At 40.7% G+C, this 18,092-nt stretch overlaps 1 protein-coding gene across 9 annotated transcripts in view; it reads right to left on the bottom strand.

Annotated features, from left to right (window-relative positions):
• The window catches only part of triob (trio Rho guanine nucleotide exchange factor b), a 137,955-nt gene that overhangs the window by 11,635 nt on the left and 108,228 nt on the right, over positions 1–18,092 (bottom strand). For 8 of the 9 annotated variants that reach the window (XM_036130620.1, XM_036130619.1, XM_036130623.1 and 5 more), the window contains 5 exons: positions 10,019–10,305; positions 9,757–9,927; positions 1,520–1,615; positions 999–1,147; positions 4–70 (listed from right to left, as the gene is read on the bottom strand). In XM_036130620.1, the coding sequence (XP_035986513.1) occupies positions 4–70; positions 999–1,147; positions 1,520–1,615; positions 9,757–9,927; positions 10,019–10,305 (770 nt within the window). Of the gene's footprint in view, positions 1–3; positions 71–998; positions 1,148–1,519; positions 1,616–1,882; positions 2,451–9,756; positions 9,928–10,018; positions 10,306–18,092 lie in introns of those variants that run through there. The other variant, XR_004929018.1, reaches the window with a different exon arrangement.

The raw sequence follows: 18,092 nt of genomic DNA on the forward strand, positions 1-18,092 counted from the left end.
TACCTCCACTACAGATCCCAGGTCTCTGACATAGTCTCGCTCAGTCTCCACCAACTCCAGAAGCACATAGCTGAGCAAGACAAGAGAAAGGTAAAAAATGGGCATTTAACTCCGTTCATCCTCATGTCAACCCTAAAGGAAAGCATAACAGCATGATGCTGCTACCATCACGTTTCAGCGTGGAAATGGTGTGTTCAGGGTTAGCTTTCTACCAAATGTAGCATTTTCTTCCCATGCAGGTCAGAAGGTTTAGATTTGGTGTCGTTTGACCAGAGCACCTCCTTAGACATGTGCCCGAAGGGCTCCATGGCTACCGGCCAAATGTAAACATACTTTGTCCGGCTTTCTTTCAACAATGGCTTTCTCTTTGCCATACTTCCATAAAGGACCGAATAGCGGAGTGCTTTACTGGTTACTCCTTAAACCCTGCAGGCTTCTCGGCCGTTCCTTTGATTAATCCTCTCCTTGCCTGGCTGCCGGCTTTAGTTGACAGTTGTGTTTTGGCAGGTTTACGGCCGAGGATATTTGTTCATGGCAGAAACCTCTTCACAACTCTATCCCTGAATCTTTAGCCGTGTTCGTCCATCCTCACAATGCACTTTGTTCATTAATGTTCTCCAGCTATCAACCCTCTGCCTTTATACCAAGATTATATACAGGACTCTACTTACTAGCTGGTTGAATTCTGAAGGGAACTGGCTCCACTGGTATTTATTCAGGGGCATCAGAGTAAGGGGGCTGTTTTAGAAATGTAAACCACATATCTTTTTCCTTCCACGTCACCATCATGTAATAATTTGTGTTGGTGTATAAACGTTAAGTTGAAAAAAATATATATAAAATTCCCCTAAATTAAAGTTATTGATTGCAATGTGACAAAATTAAAAGTTGCCGTGCATTTCAGTATCATCTGTAGTATCCGAAAGCATGCAGCTGAGGACAAAGAGTACGAACTGATTCATGCTAAACACCAGCAAGACACGAAGCTTGTAACTCACTGCCTCCTCTTCAGGAAGCCGGTTTTTCGCTCGTCCACGTCGTCGATGGGCGAGGAGGAGGAGAGCAGCGAGTTATCCGACGGGTTGAAGGAGGGCGAGCTGCTGTCACCTTGCTCCACCGACAGAGAACTGGGCCGGTCCTCCAGGGACTGCGCAAGAACAGAAAGACAAAGATGAAGAAACAAGGAGCGAGGGGAGAAAAAAAAGCCTCCGTAAGATATTTTAAACTTGTTTTCCATCAAGATGAAGGATGCGCTGAATGTAGGACAGCGGCCACGAGCGTCTTAGGGATTAGCGCCCATTTGTTGGAACAGAGGACAGCTGGCACAGTTAGTCAGAGTTCTGACAGATGACAAGTAGGCTCGGATGCCATTCTCCGTCACCAACACCAGACAGAAAAAAAAAAAAAAAAACAGAAAAAAAGTGTGTGTTCTTGCGTGCACATCTATCAGAATTGTTTTGCGTCCACGTGTGGCAGGTTTACAAGTACTTGTGGGTGTTGTTGATGACTTCGGACTCACCATCTTGCTCTTCACCAGCTCCTCGATGGCACTGACCAGCTCCGCGGCGCTCGGTGTCTCCGAGCTGCTGGGGCGAGCGGACAGCCGAGACGCAGACTGAAAGACAGAGCAGGCAGAGGATGTAACACAAATGATTAAATTTAAATCCATACATCATGACTGGTCTAAAATTTCCCATGCTGCTTTGCACACAGAGACATTTAGGGACTGGGTAAAAGTCGGTCCGCCTGCTCAAAACCTTTCTGAAAACAGGACCCTTTCCAAGTAGGTAAAGTACACTTCTTCACTTCATAAAGGAAAATTGCCATCTATTAATTTTGCATGCAGATGGTCATCAGTTTTGAACGCTGTGATCAGGCTCACCGTTCTTGGGTTTGGACCTCGACATCCCTCATGTCCACAAAAGAACTGGTTGCGTGTGATTTTTCCCTAATAACACGACTGCTTAAAGGCAAAGCTGGAGCCAATCTCAGGCTGGTCTCGGGGAAAATAGGATCATTAGGCGGGTATAGGTCAAGGGGCAACTTTAGGGCAGCAGAGTGCTCTTAATTAAGTGCACATGCCTTGATTGGTCAGACAACTCATTTATAGCAAGCAGTGTTGCTTAATACTCCATTGGACAGTTTGTCTCTGCTTTTCTCTAAGCCCGGCTTAGAGAAAAAAAGAAAAAGGTGATGATTAACAAAACATCCATTGGACATGATCATTTGCTCTTAGTAATACCTTACTTCTGCAGACACAATTAAATGGAGTATTTTTTTCTATTAGCAACAATAAAACAGTTGCATTCCAAAGGAGAGACATTTAGAAGGAGGACGGAAAAAAATAAAGGTAGCCAAATAAAGAAGGAGACAGAGACTATTAGGTGTAATTACATGGAGAGATGTGGAAACTGGGACAGGAGAGAGGCAGAACAGAAATCGACGTAATGCTGAAGGAGCAAAACATGCAACCATTAGAAAAAAAATGAGAGGAAAAACAAAAGAGAAAAAAAAAGGTTATTAGTGCAAAATTAAGGTTCAGTTGTGTTTTTGTTGGTTCTAAGATGATGGAATGTGTAACAATTCTACTAAATACTCCCTAAAAGAGTTTGTTTAAAGTATGATGATCTGCATGTTTCAGGAAACATGGATAATTTTAAGAGGAACATTTATTATACAGCTTGAGATATACAGTGCTTTGAAAAGGTATTTACCCCTTACAGATTTCTTTTGTTTTTGAACTTTTCCATCCATCCATCCATCCATCCATCCATCCATCCATCCATCCATCCATCCATCCATCCATCCATCCATCCATCCATCCATCCATCTCAGAGCAGGGTGATTGGGGTGGGGGCAATTTAGAGAGACCAATTAACCTAATACTCATGTTTTTGGACAATAAGAGGAAGAAAAACCTTTTTTTTCAGACTATAAGTCACATATTTGGCTGACCATGCGACTTATGGTTAGGTGCAACGTTTATATCAAAAATAACATTGTTAAATGGCAATCCATACTGACCAGCATGAAACACTGAGTAAATATTACCGTCTATAGCCGCAAGGGGGCTCTCTAGGCTTGTGAAAACTATATGATGCTCATGTACTACTTAACAGTGAATTCAAACATTAACTTATGAACAACAAAGACTGAACGCAGTGTTGTTTCACTGTTTCAGTCTGCATTTACTGTCGCTCTCAAACATCCGTGTCGTACTGTTAGCTTAGCATGTAGCATCGTTATGCTCACGGTCAAATTTCCGAGTTATTTCGACAACTTTCAGTGTAACGACCCGTTACACTGAAATGTGCTGTCAAGAACGTTGCCGGATGGAGTTGCTGGATTGTTATGCTAAATTACCCCATTCAGGCATGTTGTTCAGCCTGTTGTGGATGCAGTTGCAGAATTGAATGGGTTGCCTTACCAGATTAAATGTCACTTTTTAGTTATGGACTAAATTTCTAAATAAATGAGACTTATAGTCCGGTGAGACGTACATCTTTCTTTCCTCTTTATGACACGTTTTTTTGACTCATATTCCGGAGCGACTTATAGTCCGAAAAATACGCTAAATGTGAACAACTGTGGTTTCTCATCTGCTTCTGAATTTCTTCTCATTGGCCGTGATGTGCTATATTTTCAGTTCTCTTAACCTACTTCATGTTGTCAGACAGGATCTATTTAAGTGAATACCTGATGTTACAGGTGGGGCAGTAATCAGGTCTGGGTATAACTAGTAAAATTGAAATTACCTGTCTCAGGACTTCCGGTGACGCCATGAAAGGAGAAGCAGCCTGATTGCCCTACTCTGAGGAAAATCCCTTAAAACTAGCTTATTTGGCGATATAACATATAATTTATAACAATTCGACGAATTACAAAAATGACTACTCTCAGAAAAGAAGCTGATAAGAAAAGTAAAACGACTTCGCGGAAAGAAACCTGCCAACTTCCAGAAACTACGACGGTCGTGAGCGAACAGAAAGACAATATGGAGACTGTACTTGCAGAGCTAATACAACTGAGAAAGGAACACACGGATGCTTCACACGATACTAAAGCTACTCTGTCAAGGGTGGAATCATCATTGAAAGACGTGCTTGAACGAACGACGAAACTGGAGCAGCAAATTACCGACATCAACCAAAGAGTGAGCGACGCTGAGGACCAGCTGCTCCGCCATGACCGCGTGCTGCGCTACATGCTACAGAGAGAAGCTAATCTCTCAGCTAAATGTGAAGACCTCGAGTCAAGATCCAGGCGCAACAATCTACGCATATACGGGATACCTGAAGGAGAAGAAAAGAACGACATGATTTCCTTCGTGACTGACTTGATGCGCACCTCACTCAAACTACCGCAGGACATGAATCTGAATATAGAGAGGGCCCACCGGTCGCTAAATGTGAAGCCCAAAGACTCCGCTCCCCCTCGGTCAATCATCGTCAGGTTTTCTAACTACAGAGTGAAAGAAAAAGTAATACAGACGGCATGGAGTAGACGTGATGTTACCTACCACGGCCAAAGGATATACTTCGACCAAGATTACACGGCGAACGTACAGAAGAAACGCAAACAGGTCCGAGAAGTTATTAAGCAACTTAAAGACAAAAATGTGAAAGCAGTGTCACCTTTCCCGGCTCAACTGAAAATCCACCTGGACTCCGGTGTGAAGACCTTTGCAACACTTGCAAGAGCAACCTCAACACTGGAGAAGATGGGAATCCATGTCAAGATAGATGAGCGTGAGAGATACCGAGAGGAACTGCTGGGCGAATCCTGGACCACGGTGCCCGGAAAAGCAGGAGAAACTATGCTGAGCATAACGGACATGCGGGCGATTTTGCAAGGTAATAATTAAACCAAGGATTTGGGAGTAATATATGGACAACTAAAATTGATCTCAAAGTATCATATTTGGGATAAAACGACTTGAAAGAAGGCTAGTTTAGTAAAATATGAAACAATTCTGTATACCAGGGAATTTCCTCACCACAGGAACGGTAGGATGATTTATTTTTTCTATTTTATTTTATGTATACTTGTTTTTGGAAAGGCAAGTCCGGGAACAGACTCTTGTTGTCAGACTGCTATTACACGGCGTGTTCAGGCGAAGGGATTCTGTCACACCCCCTTCGTCGCCATGGAGACCAGTTTTAAGGCCGTATTGTTACTTAGCTCAGTGTTTGGAAGCCTGTTCACTTTAAAGTTCAAGTATGTTCTAATGTTTGTAAACTTTACCTTGACCAATTTAGCAAATGTGCAATCACATCGTGTAAAATACATATTTTACATTAATATTGATACTTACAGGATCAGCAATATAGAAAAGGTATTCATAATTAAAAGGTACATATGGAAAAACTAACAATCGTAACATATAATGTCCACGGATTAAATCACCCAATAAAGAGGAAAAAAATCCTTAATCAACTAAAAAAGATGCACTGCTCCATTGCCCTACTACAGGAAACCCACTTAAACGAATTAGAACATAAAAAATTAAGACGGGACTGGGCAAATCAAATATATAGTGCATCATATGGAAATAAGAGAGGAGTCACTATTTTATTTAACAAATCATTGGCCTTTTCCACAGAAAAAGTTATACAGGATAAAATGGGGAGATATGTCTTTGTGATTGGTCGGATGTGGGAGGAGGAGATATCTATTTTGAATCTTTACGCTCCTAACGAATGTGATGAATCCTTCTTTAAAGAAATAGCTAATATAATTGCAGAGAATGCTAAAGGCATAGTAATAGTTGGAGGAGACTTTAACGCAGTACATGATGGCAAAATGGATAGGACACCAGTAGAGATGGGGAGTCAGAGCAGAAAAACAAAAATACTTAATAATATGGTAACTGAACTGGGACTGGGGGATCCATGGAGATTTAAAAACCCGAGCAAAAAGGATTTTACTTTCTTTTCGAAAGTTCATAATAGCTATTCAAGGATAGACTTCTTTTGCATACCTCAAAAATATTTTTATAAAGTAATTGACTGTAGTATTGAACCAATTACTCTGAGTGACCATGCTCCAGTTACCTTACAACTAAACTTAAGTAAGGACATTCCCTTTAGATACTGGAGGTTAAATGTATCACTACTCACCAACACATCAGTGATTCAGGAACTGAGACAACATTTGCTTGAATATTTAGAGATAAACGATAATGGATCAGTAACACCACCTATGATGTGGAGTGGAGCCAAGGCAGTATTAAGAGGAAAAATGATACAGATATCTTCTAGACTTAAGAAACAACGCATGGAAGAACAAACAAGACTTGAAAATAAAATAAAACAACTAGAAATTGAGCATAAGCATAGAGGAGGAGATGACACTCTAACAGAACTAAAAGAGACTAGAAAAAAGCTTGATGAAGTTCTTACATACAAAGCAGAGGGAGCACTGAGGTTCTCCAAACAAAGATTCTATGAGATGGGAAATAGAGCCAGTCGACTGTTATCTTTCCAGCTTCGAAAAACACAATCGGACAGAATAATACACAAAATAACAGATCCCTCACTTAAAACAACTCTATTTCGTCCGATAGAAATTGCCAACGCTTTTGCATCCTTTTATAAAAACTTATACCAGGAACCAAACCAAATCAACAACGAAGTAAAAAATCAAACTGCTATGTTTCTTGCTAAGTTAAGACTACCTACTCTGTCCGATGAGGAAGCGGCTGAAATGATCTCAGATATAAGAGAAACAGAAGTACAGGAGGCAATTAACAATTTGAAAAATAATAAATCTCCAGGGACTGATGGACTCCCGGGGGAATTCTATAAGTGCTTCAAAAACATCTTATCGCCAACACTAACTAAAATTTTTAACTATGCACTTAACAAGGGTGAAATCTCAAACTCCTGGTCTGAGGCCATCATCTCAGTTATTCATAAGGAAGGGAAAGACGCAACAATTTGTGAGGGATACAGACCAATTAGCCTGTTATGCACAGATCTAAAACTACTAACCAGTATTCTAGGTAAAAGGATACAGAAATATATTAAAAAACTAATTCACCCAGACCAGACGGGTTTCATTCCAAATCGACAAAGTATTAATAACATAAGGAGAACCCTGAATCCTGAATATTATAACACAAGCCAAAGAAACCAACCAAGAATCCATGCTAATTAGTTTTGATGCACAAAAAGCATTTGATACAGTTAACTGGCAATTTTTATATAACACCTTGTTAACTATGGGCTTCCATCCACGTTTCGTGGAATGGATTAAAATAATATACACGAACCCTAAATCACGTGTTAGAGTTAATGGATTTTGCTCTGACTTCTTTATGCTTGAAAGAGGGGTTCGCCAAGGAGATTGTCTTAGTCCCCTACTCTTTGCATTAAACATCGAACCTCTGGCAGCAGCGATTAGAATGAACAAATATATTAAAGGTATTAGAGATAAAAATAATACGGAACACAAGATTTCACTTTTTGCCGACGATATTTTGACCTACATAAGTGATCCGGTGAAGTCTATTCCCTCACTTATGGAGACTATTGAAGAATATGGTAGACTTTCAGGTTACCAAATCAATCAATCCAAATCTGAAGTGATGGTGTTACACGGCCATTTACCCACAAAATTAACAGATAGATTCAAACCTAAAATATCAAAACAGGGATTCAGATACTTAGGAATCTTCATAACTCCTCAAACTTCACAACTTTTTAAAGCTAATTATGGAAAACTAATGGATGAGATCAAGACAGACCTTATGAGATGGAACATTCTACCCCTCTCACTCGTAGGGAGGATTGAAACCATCAGAATGAACATCCTTCCAAGACTCCTCTTTCTTTTTCAAACCTTACCTATAAAAGTACCCATGTCCATATTTAATATTCTGAATAAATGGCTTTCGAAATTTATCTGGCAAAATAAACGCCCCAGAATTAGATTGAAAACTCTTATGTGTCCTAAAGAACATGGGGGACTAAACGTACCAAACCTTAAAAAATACTACTGGGCCGCACAAATTAGATCAATAATAACATGGATACGCCAAGACGAAGATACAATTTGGTACAAGATGGAACAAGGTGACTCCCAAGATATACTTCTTGATACTGTCCCATTTGTTAACCAAAACACATGGACAAAGAATAAAATTAATAATGAATGGGTTAAGTTTACTCTAGTAACATGGGCAAAGATCAAAAAGATACTAAATTTACCCAACTCCTTATGTAGAGTTATACGGCTCGACCATAATTCTGAATTTCTTCCTACATCTGGATTACATAACTGGGTTGAAAAAGGATTGATTCTAATAGATCAAATGTTTGAAAATGGAAACCTAATGTCCTTTCAACAACTTCAACAAAAATACAATCTCCCAACCCATGATTTTTTTAAATATCTACAAATGAGACACTACCTGCAGAAACATAGGGAATGGGAAAACCTACAAATACCCCCCTCAAACATAGAGAATTTTTTTCTCTCTGTAATAAAAGGAAATATAACCACCAAATTCATATCCCATATTTACAAAATATTGCAAGAGGAAGGAATAACTGACACAAAAGATATTAAAGGGAAATGGGAGCTAGAAATGAATGTCATAATCAATGATGAAGACTGGGAGAAAATGTTCCGAGAGGGTCATAAAATATTAAATAGCCCAATGCTAAGAGAATTTGAATGGAAAATCAAAGTGAGATTTTTCAGGACTCCTCTTCTCACATCCAGATTTAACCACACCTCGGACAAATGTTGGAGGGGTTGTGGACTAATTGGAGATTTCACCCATATATTTTGGGACTGTCCAAAACTATTAAACTATTGGAAAGGAATACAAAGGGAAATTAATAAATGTCTAGGCATTACAATTCCTCTAGAGCCATCTTTAATAATACTGGGTATTTTCCAGAATAAAATCCAAGATCACAGTAAGATTTATATCTTAAAGATTTTACTTGTCCTCGCAAAGAAAATGATCACTGTCTCATGGCTGAAGCCTCAGCCCCCAACAATTTCCCAATGGAAGAATAGAGTGAGGGAGGTTTACCATATGGAACATATTACGGCAAAACTTCAGATGAAAAGTGATATCTTCCTAGAAAAATGGTCCCTAATTCAAACATTCATTTCGAATCACAATTGATGGAAACTATGATTAATAAATAGGAGACTCCTCCTCGTGTTCTTCACCCTGATTGTACAATTATTACTTGCCTCTTTAAGACCTCAGACAAACAAAACATTTTATGAACATAACATGTGAGTTTGTACATGTAACCTGTAAAATGTATTATTTGTAAGATGTATGTGATGTGACCTGCACTGGAAAATCTGAATAAAAAAGTTCTAAAAAAAAAAGAAATTACCTGTCTCAAAAGCATCTGCTTGATTACAGTTAATTCGCAAATTTTACGCCTTTTTACCTTTTGACACAGAGCCAGGTAGGTTTGGATAGTATTTGAAACACTTAAGTGTGATTAAAAAGCAAAAACAGAAGAACTCTGTAAAGGGAACCGATACTTTTTCACAGCACAGTACTTTGCAGCAATTATTCATCTCGGTGTCTTCCTCATCAAGAAAAAAAAAAAAATACATTAGCATTCATGAGTCATCATTCTGCAGTATGATTAAAAAAAAGTGATGCCCAATGAAATCGAAGTGAGAAAACATATTAAAAAAAATGCCTTTTTTGTTCTTTTATCTGTCACCATGTCGTCCTAAAAAGGGTAAATTAACATGTCAAACTAGATAACCCACCTTATCATCCTGGGAGTCAGGCTGCAGTAAGCTATGCTGCTGGATTGCCATAGGGGGCGGTAGAGGGACAGCGTCGGCCCCCTCTTCTCCTTCCTCCTCGCCACAGCTCTGCATGCCCGATGAGGAAGACTTGGACAAGGTGCCACTGCTCAGCCCTTCATTACGCATCCGCTAGAGAGAAAGCATCAACAGTGACTGTCAATCCAAAGGAGTCCCTGCATTCTGCGAGGTCTGGCAACAGTGTCGCAGCATCTGCTCTTACCTCCTCCAGGGTCTCGTCCTGGGGCGTGGCGGCGCTATCGTCAGAGTCCTTCTGCGAGCCCGGTATTGCGTCCATGTTCTTCCTCGTGCCGTCGCGGTTCTTCTTATGCTTGTTGGCGAGTTTCTTCACGTGCCCGTCGGCTTTCCCGGAGCTCAGCCTTCGCACTGGGCTGGTAAGCCACTTTCTTAAGGTGTTCCCGGGACGTTTCGGGCCAGGTGAGCTGTGGGGTCCGAAGGTGTGACTGGACCCAGGCTGCAAGGCGTCGTTACTGGATACAGACAACGTGTCTGAATGTGAAGGGGGGGGGAGAGATTAAAAACAGGGTCAGATGGGGAATTATTTCAACTGATAACACTAGCAATGCAAAGGGCAACTGTCTGGTGTTCGAAAGTGGACAGTTTCCAATTTTACAGTCTTTGATCTGTGACCAGCTCACAACATCCAATCCTTTTCTAACCAGCTAACAGCTAGCGCTACCATGTGACTCTGACCACAACATGTTACTAAGTGAAAGAGACTCAACATGAACTACGTTATTCTAGGATCAGCCAGGTGATTAAAAGAAATTCAAAGTATTTCTGTAAAGAAAAGTCTGTCCTTCCTTCCAAGCTGCGCAAGATTGAGAGAGAACCAAACTTTAGGCAGATAACAGGAAGGCTGAAAAGAGTACAGCCTCTTAAGCCCAGCGGCCCTTATCTCTGAGAGTGGTGTTCCCCCCCTACGTTCTTCGCTGTAGCGTCCCTTTGTTAAACATCACAAATTTGGTGTCCACAGATGATCTAAATTTAAACCAAGATCATTTAAATGGAGATTGTAATTGCACAATAACATGTGATTAGATACATTTTTGAGCAAAAATTCAGAACAAAAAAGAGCTTTAGGTGGCGGGGGTGTTCTGGCCTTAAGAGGTTAAGGTGCTCTCTCAAAACCTTTTGACGTTTCACTTTCTATGACGGAATATGTTGGATACGGAAATGTTGGCAGGCGTTCGCGAAGCTCTTTCACTTGCAGTATACGGAAACTTAGGTCGCTGACGTCACCAAGTTTCAGAGAACACAGAAGGTCAACACAAGAGTGAGATTTCATGCATTGTGTGTGGTTATTGTTCAGTAAGCAGCCACCTCCACACAGTGATGACGCTCCTTGGGGAATCTGTAGGAGGAAGACTCTTCATCGAGGAGAGATAGAATGATGAGGAAATAAAACAGGATGAAGGGATGCTTCAGACGCTGTCTGCGTAAAGTCCTTCTGTCTATTTCACCTGTCTATGATCGCTCCATTTGTTTTTTTTTCTTCAAAAAATAATCCCTTTCATTTATTTTGAAAAGACATCTGTTCAATGTTTCACACAAGTCAAGTGCGTATTGATGGCACGTGTGTTAATGGAAACCACGCAAAAATGCAGTAGATCTCAAAGTGTGGCGGCCTTTTGGCATCGCCATCGTTTAGAGCCGTTTCTTGGTTTAAACAGAGGCAGCTGCTAAACATTAGATCATGTGACTCACTCGAGCAACACATATGAATGACAGGTGTTTGGAGATTCTGCCCGTTCTCACAAAGCCTGAGAAAACGCGACCGCTCTGCGTGTAGCGATGCGTGCCAGTGTTTCAGCCTCTGGAAGCCTTTTACTGCCCTCCGCTTATTGGAAGCATGTGTTCACCGCTGCACATGCGAGCGGAGGGGAACAATGTTGTTCGCAGAATCACTAACACTTCAGGGTATTGTGAGGAAACCATTAAAAGCATGTCCTGTGAGATGGATCAGCCGGTGTGAAAAAAAAAAATGCATTATGGTTAGAAATTACGACTGCCGACGGTAGATTTGATTTACCCACAGCTCAGGATAACGTGATTGATTTGTCATCACTGAGATTCATTTGTCATCACTGAGCAATATGCTGATATTTTATTGTATTTCCATTCAATAATTATTTTCCCCCCAGAAAAACCAAAAACACAAACACTTCACTGTCCGTGATAAAAAGTTTACCGCCGAGAAGTGGAAAATGGGCTCTACACCCAAGCAATCTATTTAAGGAAGACAATAAAATATAGAAGGCCTGTTTGTCTTGCTTGAAGGCACACTGATGCAGCGTTATATTATTCCATTTTAGGGCAGCTACGATATATTCCTGCCTACAACCAGAGAGTGGTTCCAGTACCTTCTGTTTATTGTGAGGGAGGCTGTAAGTTATTCCTTTGTGGTCAGAACATGGAATAAAACAAAACAAAATTACTTTCAGCATGTTATTCGTCCAGTCCGGGATTATTCTAGATGTGAAAACTGTCAGCAATGACATCTTTTTCACTTATTGAATTTGATCACCTGTTAGGATAGCTGTGTGTCCCCAGATAACTAAACTGCTAGAGCAAATTAAATACTCAGATTATTAATGATCACAAACCCTCTGACGTGTGCAGTTACATCTCTTTTGCAAAGCCACAGAAAACCATATTCAGATTAGTTAGTAACAATTGATTTCTACTCTCTACTGTGTCTTGCAGGCTGATGCAAAATAGCTCAATCCTCCACCAGATTGTGCATAGCAGACAAGTTGCCCTCAACTGAACTTTGGACCGTCCTCCTATGTAGAATCGACCTGGACCGTTACAATTTTAGCACCTTTAACATGCTTTCAAGAGAAGTGGAAAACTGTCTGTCTTTTTTTGTGGCGTGGAAAGGCCCCTAGACTAAGATGCTCTCTATTGCAACGGTTTACCTCCAACAGTGGTTCTTTCTTTACCCAATTTTTTCACATATTAGTCGTCTTCATACACTCATAAACCGACTTACTGGCTAAATTCACCTAGTGTGATCTGCTGTAAACTTGAAATTCAATAAATGTCTGTGTCTTTTTCACCCGCCTCTCTTATCTATTCATCACTGCCTATTAAATGATCTTCCATTCCTTCAAATCCCATGGCACTATCTACACTTAAGATTTGGTCAAAATTTAGGTTTAGTTTTAAATTCGTACATCTAATGATGCCACTTTTATGATTTGGCATGAAAGAAGCATTAATACCATGAAAAACACCCTTGACAGGGATAGTGTTTTCTTAGTTCTTCTGAGCTGTCTTCAAAATTTAACCTTCATTATTCTCTCTTGTCTTTCTACTTTCAAACTAGACACCATTAGGAAATTATTACTATTACCAAATCTTCCAACTTCCTCAACTAGCCCACCATAGGATGTCCTTCTGAGTCTTAAGCCTAATCAGAAATCACCTCCATCTAATATCTATGAAACACTTATAGCGTCTCATCTGGTAATATGTTCTGGTACACCATCTGCTAGGTTACATCATTGAAATAAGAAACAGTCCATTTTTCAAAGTCCCACTTTATTTCAAATCTTTCCTTCAGTTCTAGGCCAGTTTGACAGATGTCAAACCTCACCTGGCAACCAAAGTCACATGTTTTTCTAGTGTACAAGGTTGCATGAATTCTGGAGTATTTACCTTTCTGTACTTTCAGGGGTCTTTGGAATCCAGATCCAAAGTGACCCTCTAATTGACATTTTTTTTCAGTCCCAATGACCCCTCTTAACCTGTCTCCCTAGCAAAATGAGATTTTAGCTTTGTGTTCCCTTTTAGCTAAATGCTGTACTTTACTCTTCTGAAAATCTCCCACACCTCCATCTACATCGCTATTGCTTAACACTGTCAGGATAAATTGAGGATAGAAAAGATTTTGCTAACGATGAAGGGTCGTTCAGCAAAATCTAAGCTTTAACAATACGTTTTAATTTTTTCTTTGTTTTAAAAGAAAAGCTAAAATGGTTGTAGAACGTCAGTGTCATATAAGATGTATGTAACGTGAACAACATTGTATAATGTTGACAAAGAAAGAAACAAAAGAACTTAAAAGCACTTAAATTCAAAAGATAAAAAAGTATTTTGATATTTTATTTTCCCTGCATCCCTACAGGGATATGGGTGTATATTATGGCAAATGGATGGAAAAATGGATGTTTGAATTTTTTCTTAAACAACACGGGTTTAAAAAGCTAAAAAAACACAATCTGTTTTATCCTTTTCTGTATTTGTCCAACGCAGGCATGATCGGGTATAAGGATTTCATCATATGACAATCTTTCTAACCTTAAGATACCACAGTTCCACAGTATATGCAGGGACAATAAAAACTAAATTTCTAAAATGCACTAATGGCTTTTGCATTTAAAACATAAAATCAATAATTATTGCTACTGCTGCTGAAATGATCAAGCATATTCTTTTGACAATAAAAAAATGATGCATGGACTTGGGGGAAAAAAGCTTCTGGTAAACATACGTATTGCAGCTCTGTTTACGTTTCGCTGCCATTAGACTCTTATTAAAGCAACACAGGCAGAATTAGCTGGTTAATGAGTCAGTTTGTTTGGTAACACCTGTAGGCGGCTGCTTAACAGAAATGCTGCTTGTGACAGAAAGGGATAAACAAAAACCCTCTTTCAGCCGTCTGACCAGCAGTGCACAGCAAGGTGCTGGGATGGGGGGAATTCTGCTTTACTCTATGATCCATGCAGCTTGAGAAAAAACTTCTGCCACACTGAAACTTTCTCTGGCATCCCACTAATGGGACTTGACAGGCAGGATGATTGTGGAAATTCAGGGTGTTTTTGAAACTGTAACCTTTCTTTTCTTTGTTACCAATAACCTACTAGCTCTATTTTAGAAAATCCAGTTGCGTTCCTAAGTAGCAAACATTTGCTTTTCATGAGCACAAACCAGAAGGAGCATACATCAGTCAGACCTCTCGTGTAGAACAAACAGACCGTGTTTCCTGCAGACATGCTGCGGTCACATGGGAACGTACAACCCCACAGCTAGCAACCACATTTAACCTGGGTTACTGTGCAGAGCGATTGCAAGGGAACGTTAAGAAGGCACAGGAACGCAGGAATGGAGTGCTGCACCTATAACTGTGTTTAAATTCAAGCTATTTGTTGCACTACAAAAAAAAAACATCAGAAAGTCTTCAGTTCTAAGTACGGTGCTGTTCACTGCAAGAGAGTAAAAGAGCGTAGAAATCCATAACTCGTACCGCGTGTTTCACTTTTAAAACGTTCAAGCGCCTGCTAAACAAGCATTTTTTTTCCATTTATTAGTGCTCTGAGTGAGGAGGGGGCTTTAACAAGGATGTAAAAAGGGTAGAAGATGGGGTCAGCAGCCTTGACACATTCCTCCTTTGAGAGGAATGACTCTTCAGACGCACGTTGACGGCATAATGGTAGCCCTTTGTCCTGCATGGTCTCTTTCACTGTGGAGACACCTCAAGGACAGTTAGGGCAATCCATATTTGGGGGCAACCCCCCCCCCCCCCCATGAACTCGCTGTCCAAAACGACCTCTTCCAGCTGTGTCCAGGACAGCCAAAAGATCTAATCTCCGCAGCAAACGTTAGGTCTTTCCAAAATCCTCCCACCAGTGAGACGTGCTCAGACAATCTTCCCCAGAAGACATCCTAAAAGGACCCTAACAGGACATGCAAGCGACCTTAAATGACTTATTTTCTGATTTGATTTATTGATTTATGTGGCGCTTTAAATCAACCAACTAAAGTGACAAACAGTAAAATCACAATGCGCACATACAAAACATACAAGCATAAAAACAGACAATGGGAAAAAAAGAATCATAGATAAAATGCCACCATGCTACTTGGCACTAAATGCCAAAATGAGTCTTTAGCTTGGATTTAAAGGGGCCTGGGTCTGTGGTGGAGTGAAGGTCTAAAGGAAGGTGGTTCCAAAGTCTTTGGGTATTGGACACAGAGGAGCAGCTCCCAGACTCGGTATCTGTTGGAGAGATGAGGTCCTCAATGCTTTCCTCATGATCAGATCAGCCTAACTTTGTTGCAATGTCATTTCAGCTGCTTAGGTGCATCCCTCCTCCAGCAGACCTGAACCAAATGGCTGAATTCCCTCATCAGCATTCTGTCATTTGGCTCTGCAGGAGCCTGGTGACGAGGCATTTATTTCACTCAGGTGTTTTGGAGACAGAATTCTTCTGAACGTTGCAGGATAGCAGCTCTAGAGGACTGGAGTTTGGCACCCTTGCTTTACAAAATGTTCTAATCCACAATTTAGTAATCTAATAATATCTCCCTCTTTCCATTAGGGAAGTGCTGTCCTTGTCTGGTTCGCTTCCCCTCCTGGTTAATTCATCAACAAACTCATTTGAACAGATTACACGAATGGGACAGCTTTCGCAACAACACCACCCATATATACAATATATATATATATATATATATATATATATATATATATATATATATATATATATATATATATATATATATATATATATATATATATATATATACTAAGCAGTAGCAGGGTGAACGATGTGTATGCATGGGTGCATACACATGGGAGCGCACATACTGTGCAAGCTGTATTAACAGATATCAAAACTTTATCAAAACTATCATCAAGCCTGCCTAACACTCAGCTCACTCATGCAACACCTCGTTTTCACAGACAAATTGATATGTATTGAGCTGTGTTCCTGTGACAGACCAGCAAAACGTGGTGCATGACTGTAAGGTGGAACACGCGGTTTTCAAAATGTTGTACTGATAAAAACGTTAAAAGCACCTCGCTATCCAGTTCTCCTTAATCTAACAGAACAAAATAAAATCTAGTGCATCACATTTGCTTTGAGAAGGTACCTGATCATTAGAAAGAGTCAGCCTGTGTATAGTTTACTCTCAGCATGAACACAGCTGTTCTCTGAAGGCCCCAGAGGTCTGTCAGAGCGCATTAGTGAACAAACAGCACCATGAAGACCAAGACACACACCACACAGGTCAAGGATAAAGTTGAGGAGACGTTTCAAGCAGGGTTAGGTCATAAAACAGTATCCCAAGCTGTCAACGTCACACAGAGGGCTGTGGAGAGCATCGTCCCAAACCGAATAGAGGATGGCAGCTATACCTAAATTCACTGCCCAAGGGCTTTGGTCATTCATCAGAGAAGCACCCAAGGGACCCATGTTAATTCTAGAAGAGCTGCAGAGACCCACAGCTCAGAGAGGCGAATATGTGCAACTGGAGAGCCAGACGAAAGCCAGAAGCCCTGTTTGGACTTTGCCAAACATCTTTTTCTTTTTTTTTTTGGAACATTGGTGGAGGTGCTCTGGTCCGTTGACACCAAAATTGAACATTTTGGTCTTTATATGGAACACTATGTGTGGTCGAAAACTAACAAAATCCCTCCAGTAATGCATGGTGGTGGCAGCATCATGCTGTGGACAGGGAACGGGTGGAGGTAAATACAGGGCAGTCCTGGAAGTCCCCCTCCCTCCACCCACCACGTGTTTTAATTACGCACGACTTAATGCTGGTTTATCACATAAAATCCTAACAAAATAAACAGAGCTTTGTGCCTGTAAGGCGAAGAAAGGTTCAAGGGGAACGAAACAGTGCATTCTGCAAGGCACTGTTTGCAAGACCTTGCAAAGAACTTTGAGGATTTACAATGTTTGCATGTGTGTGTATATCTGTGTCACTCAGAATAAGAATGGGAGTGTACTGGGTGTGTGTGTGTGTGTGTGTGTGTGTGTGTGTGTGTGTGTGGTTCAAAACATACAACTGCAGTGATTAGAAAAGTCTGGGCAGCCCCACACAAGCATGCCTGGGATTCCAGAGGTCTCACAAGGAGAGTATTTTTTTTTTGGGTGGTCTTATCTTCCCCAAGAGAAGTGATGCAAAAACACAGGGACGGAAGCCCCGTGGTTAAGGACCTGCCTCCAGGGCCAGAGGTACGACGTGTGGGAAAGCGTTTTGGAGACTTGACATGCCTGCCTGTAAACATGTGGAGAAAGCCAGGGAGGGCTTCCCACGACAGTATTTACGGAGCACAGTACCAATCAGAGCTAGTTTAATGAGATTGATTGTGTTTATCTTTCATCGTGTACATTAGACATCTGCCAAGCACTTGAGAAAGAGCTGCGCCGTGAACGCCTCATTCTCTTTCTGCTCCTATATTTTCCTCTTTTTTTTTTTTTTTTTTTGCCGAGGTTTTACAGAAAAGATCCGCAGCCCATCTGTGCAGAGCCTGCCTG

The sequence above is a fragment of the Fundulus heteroclitus genome, chromosome 3 (genome assembly GCF_011125445.2).
Source record: "Fundulus heteroclitus isolate FHET01 chromosome 3, MU-UCD_Fhet_4.1, whole genome shotgun sequence".
Lineage (NCBI taxonomy): Eukaryota > Metazoa > Chordata > Actinopteri > Cyprinodontiformes > Fundulidae > Fundulus > Fundulus heteroclitus.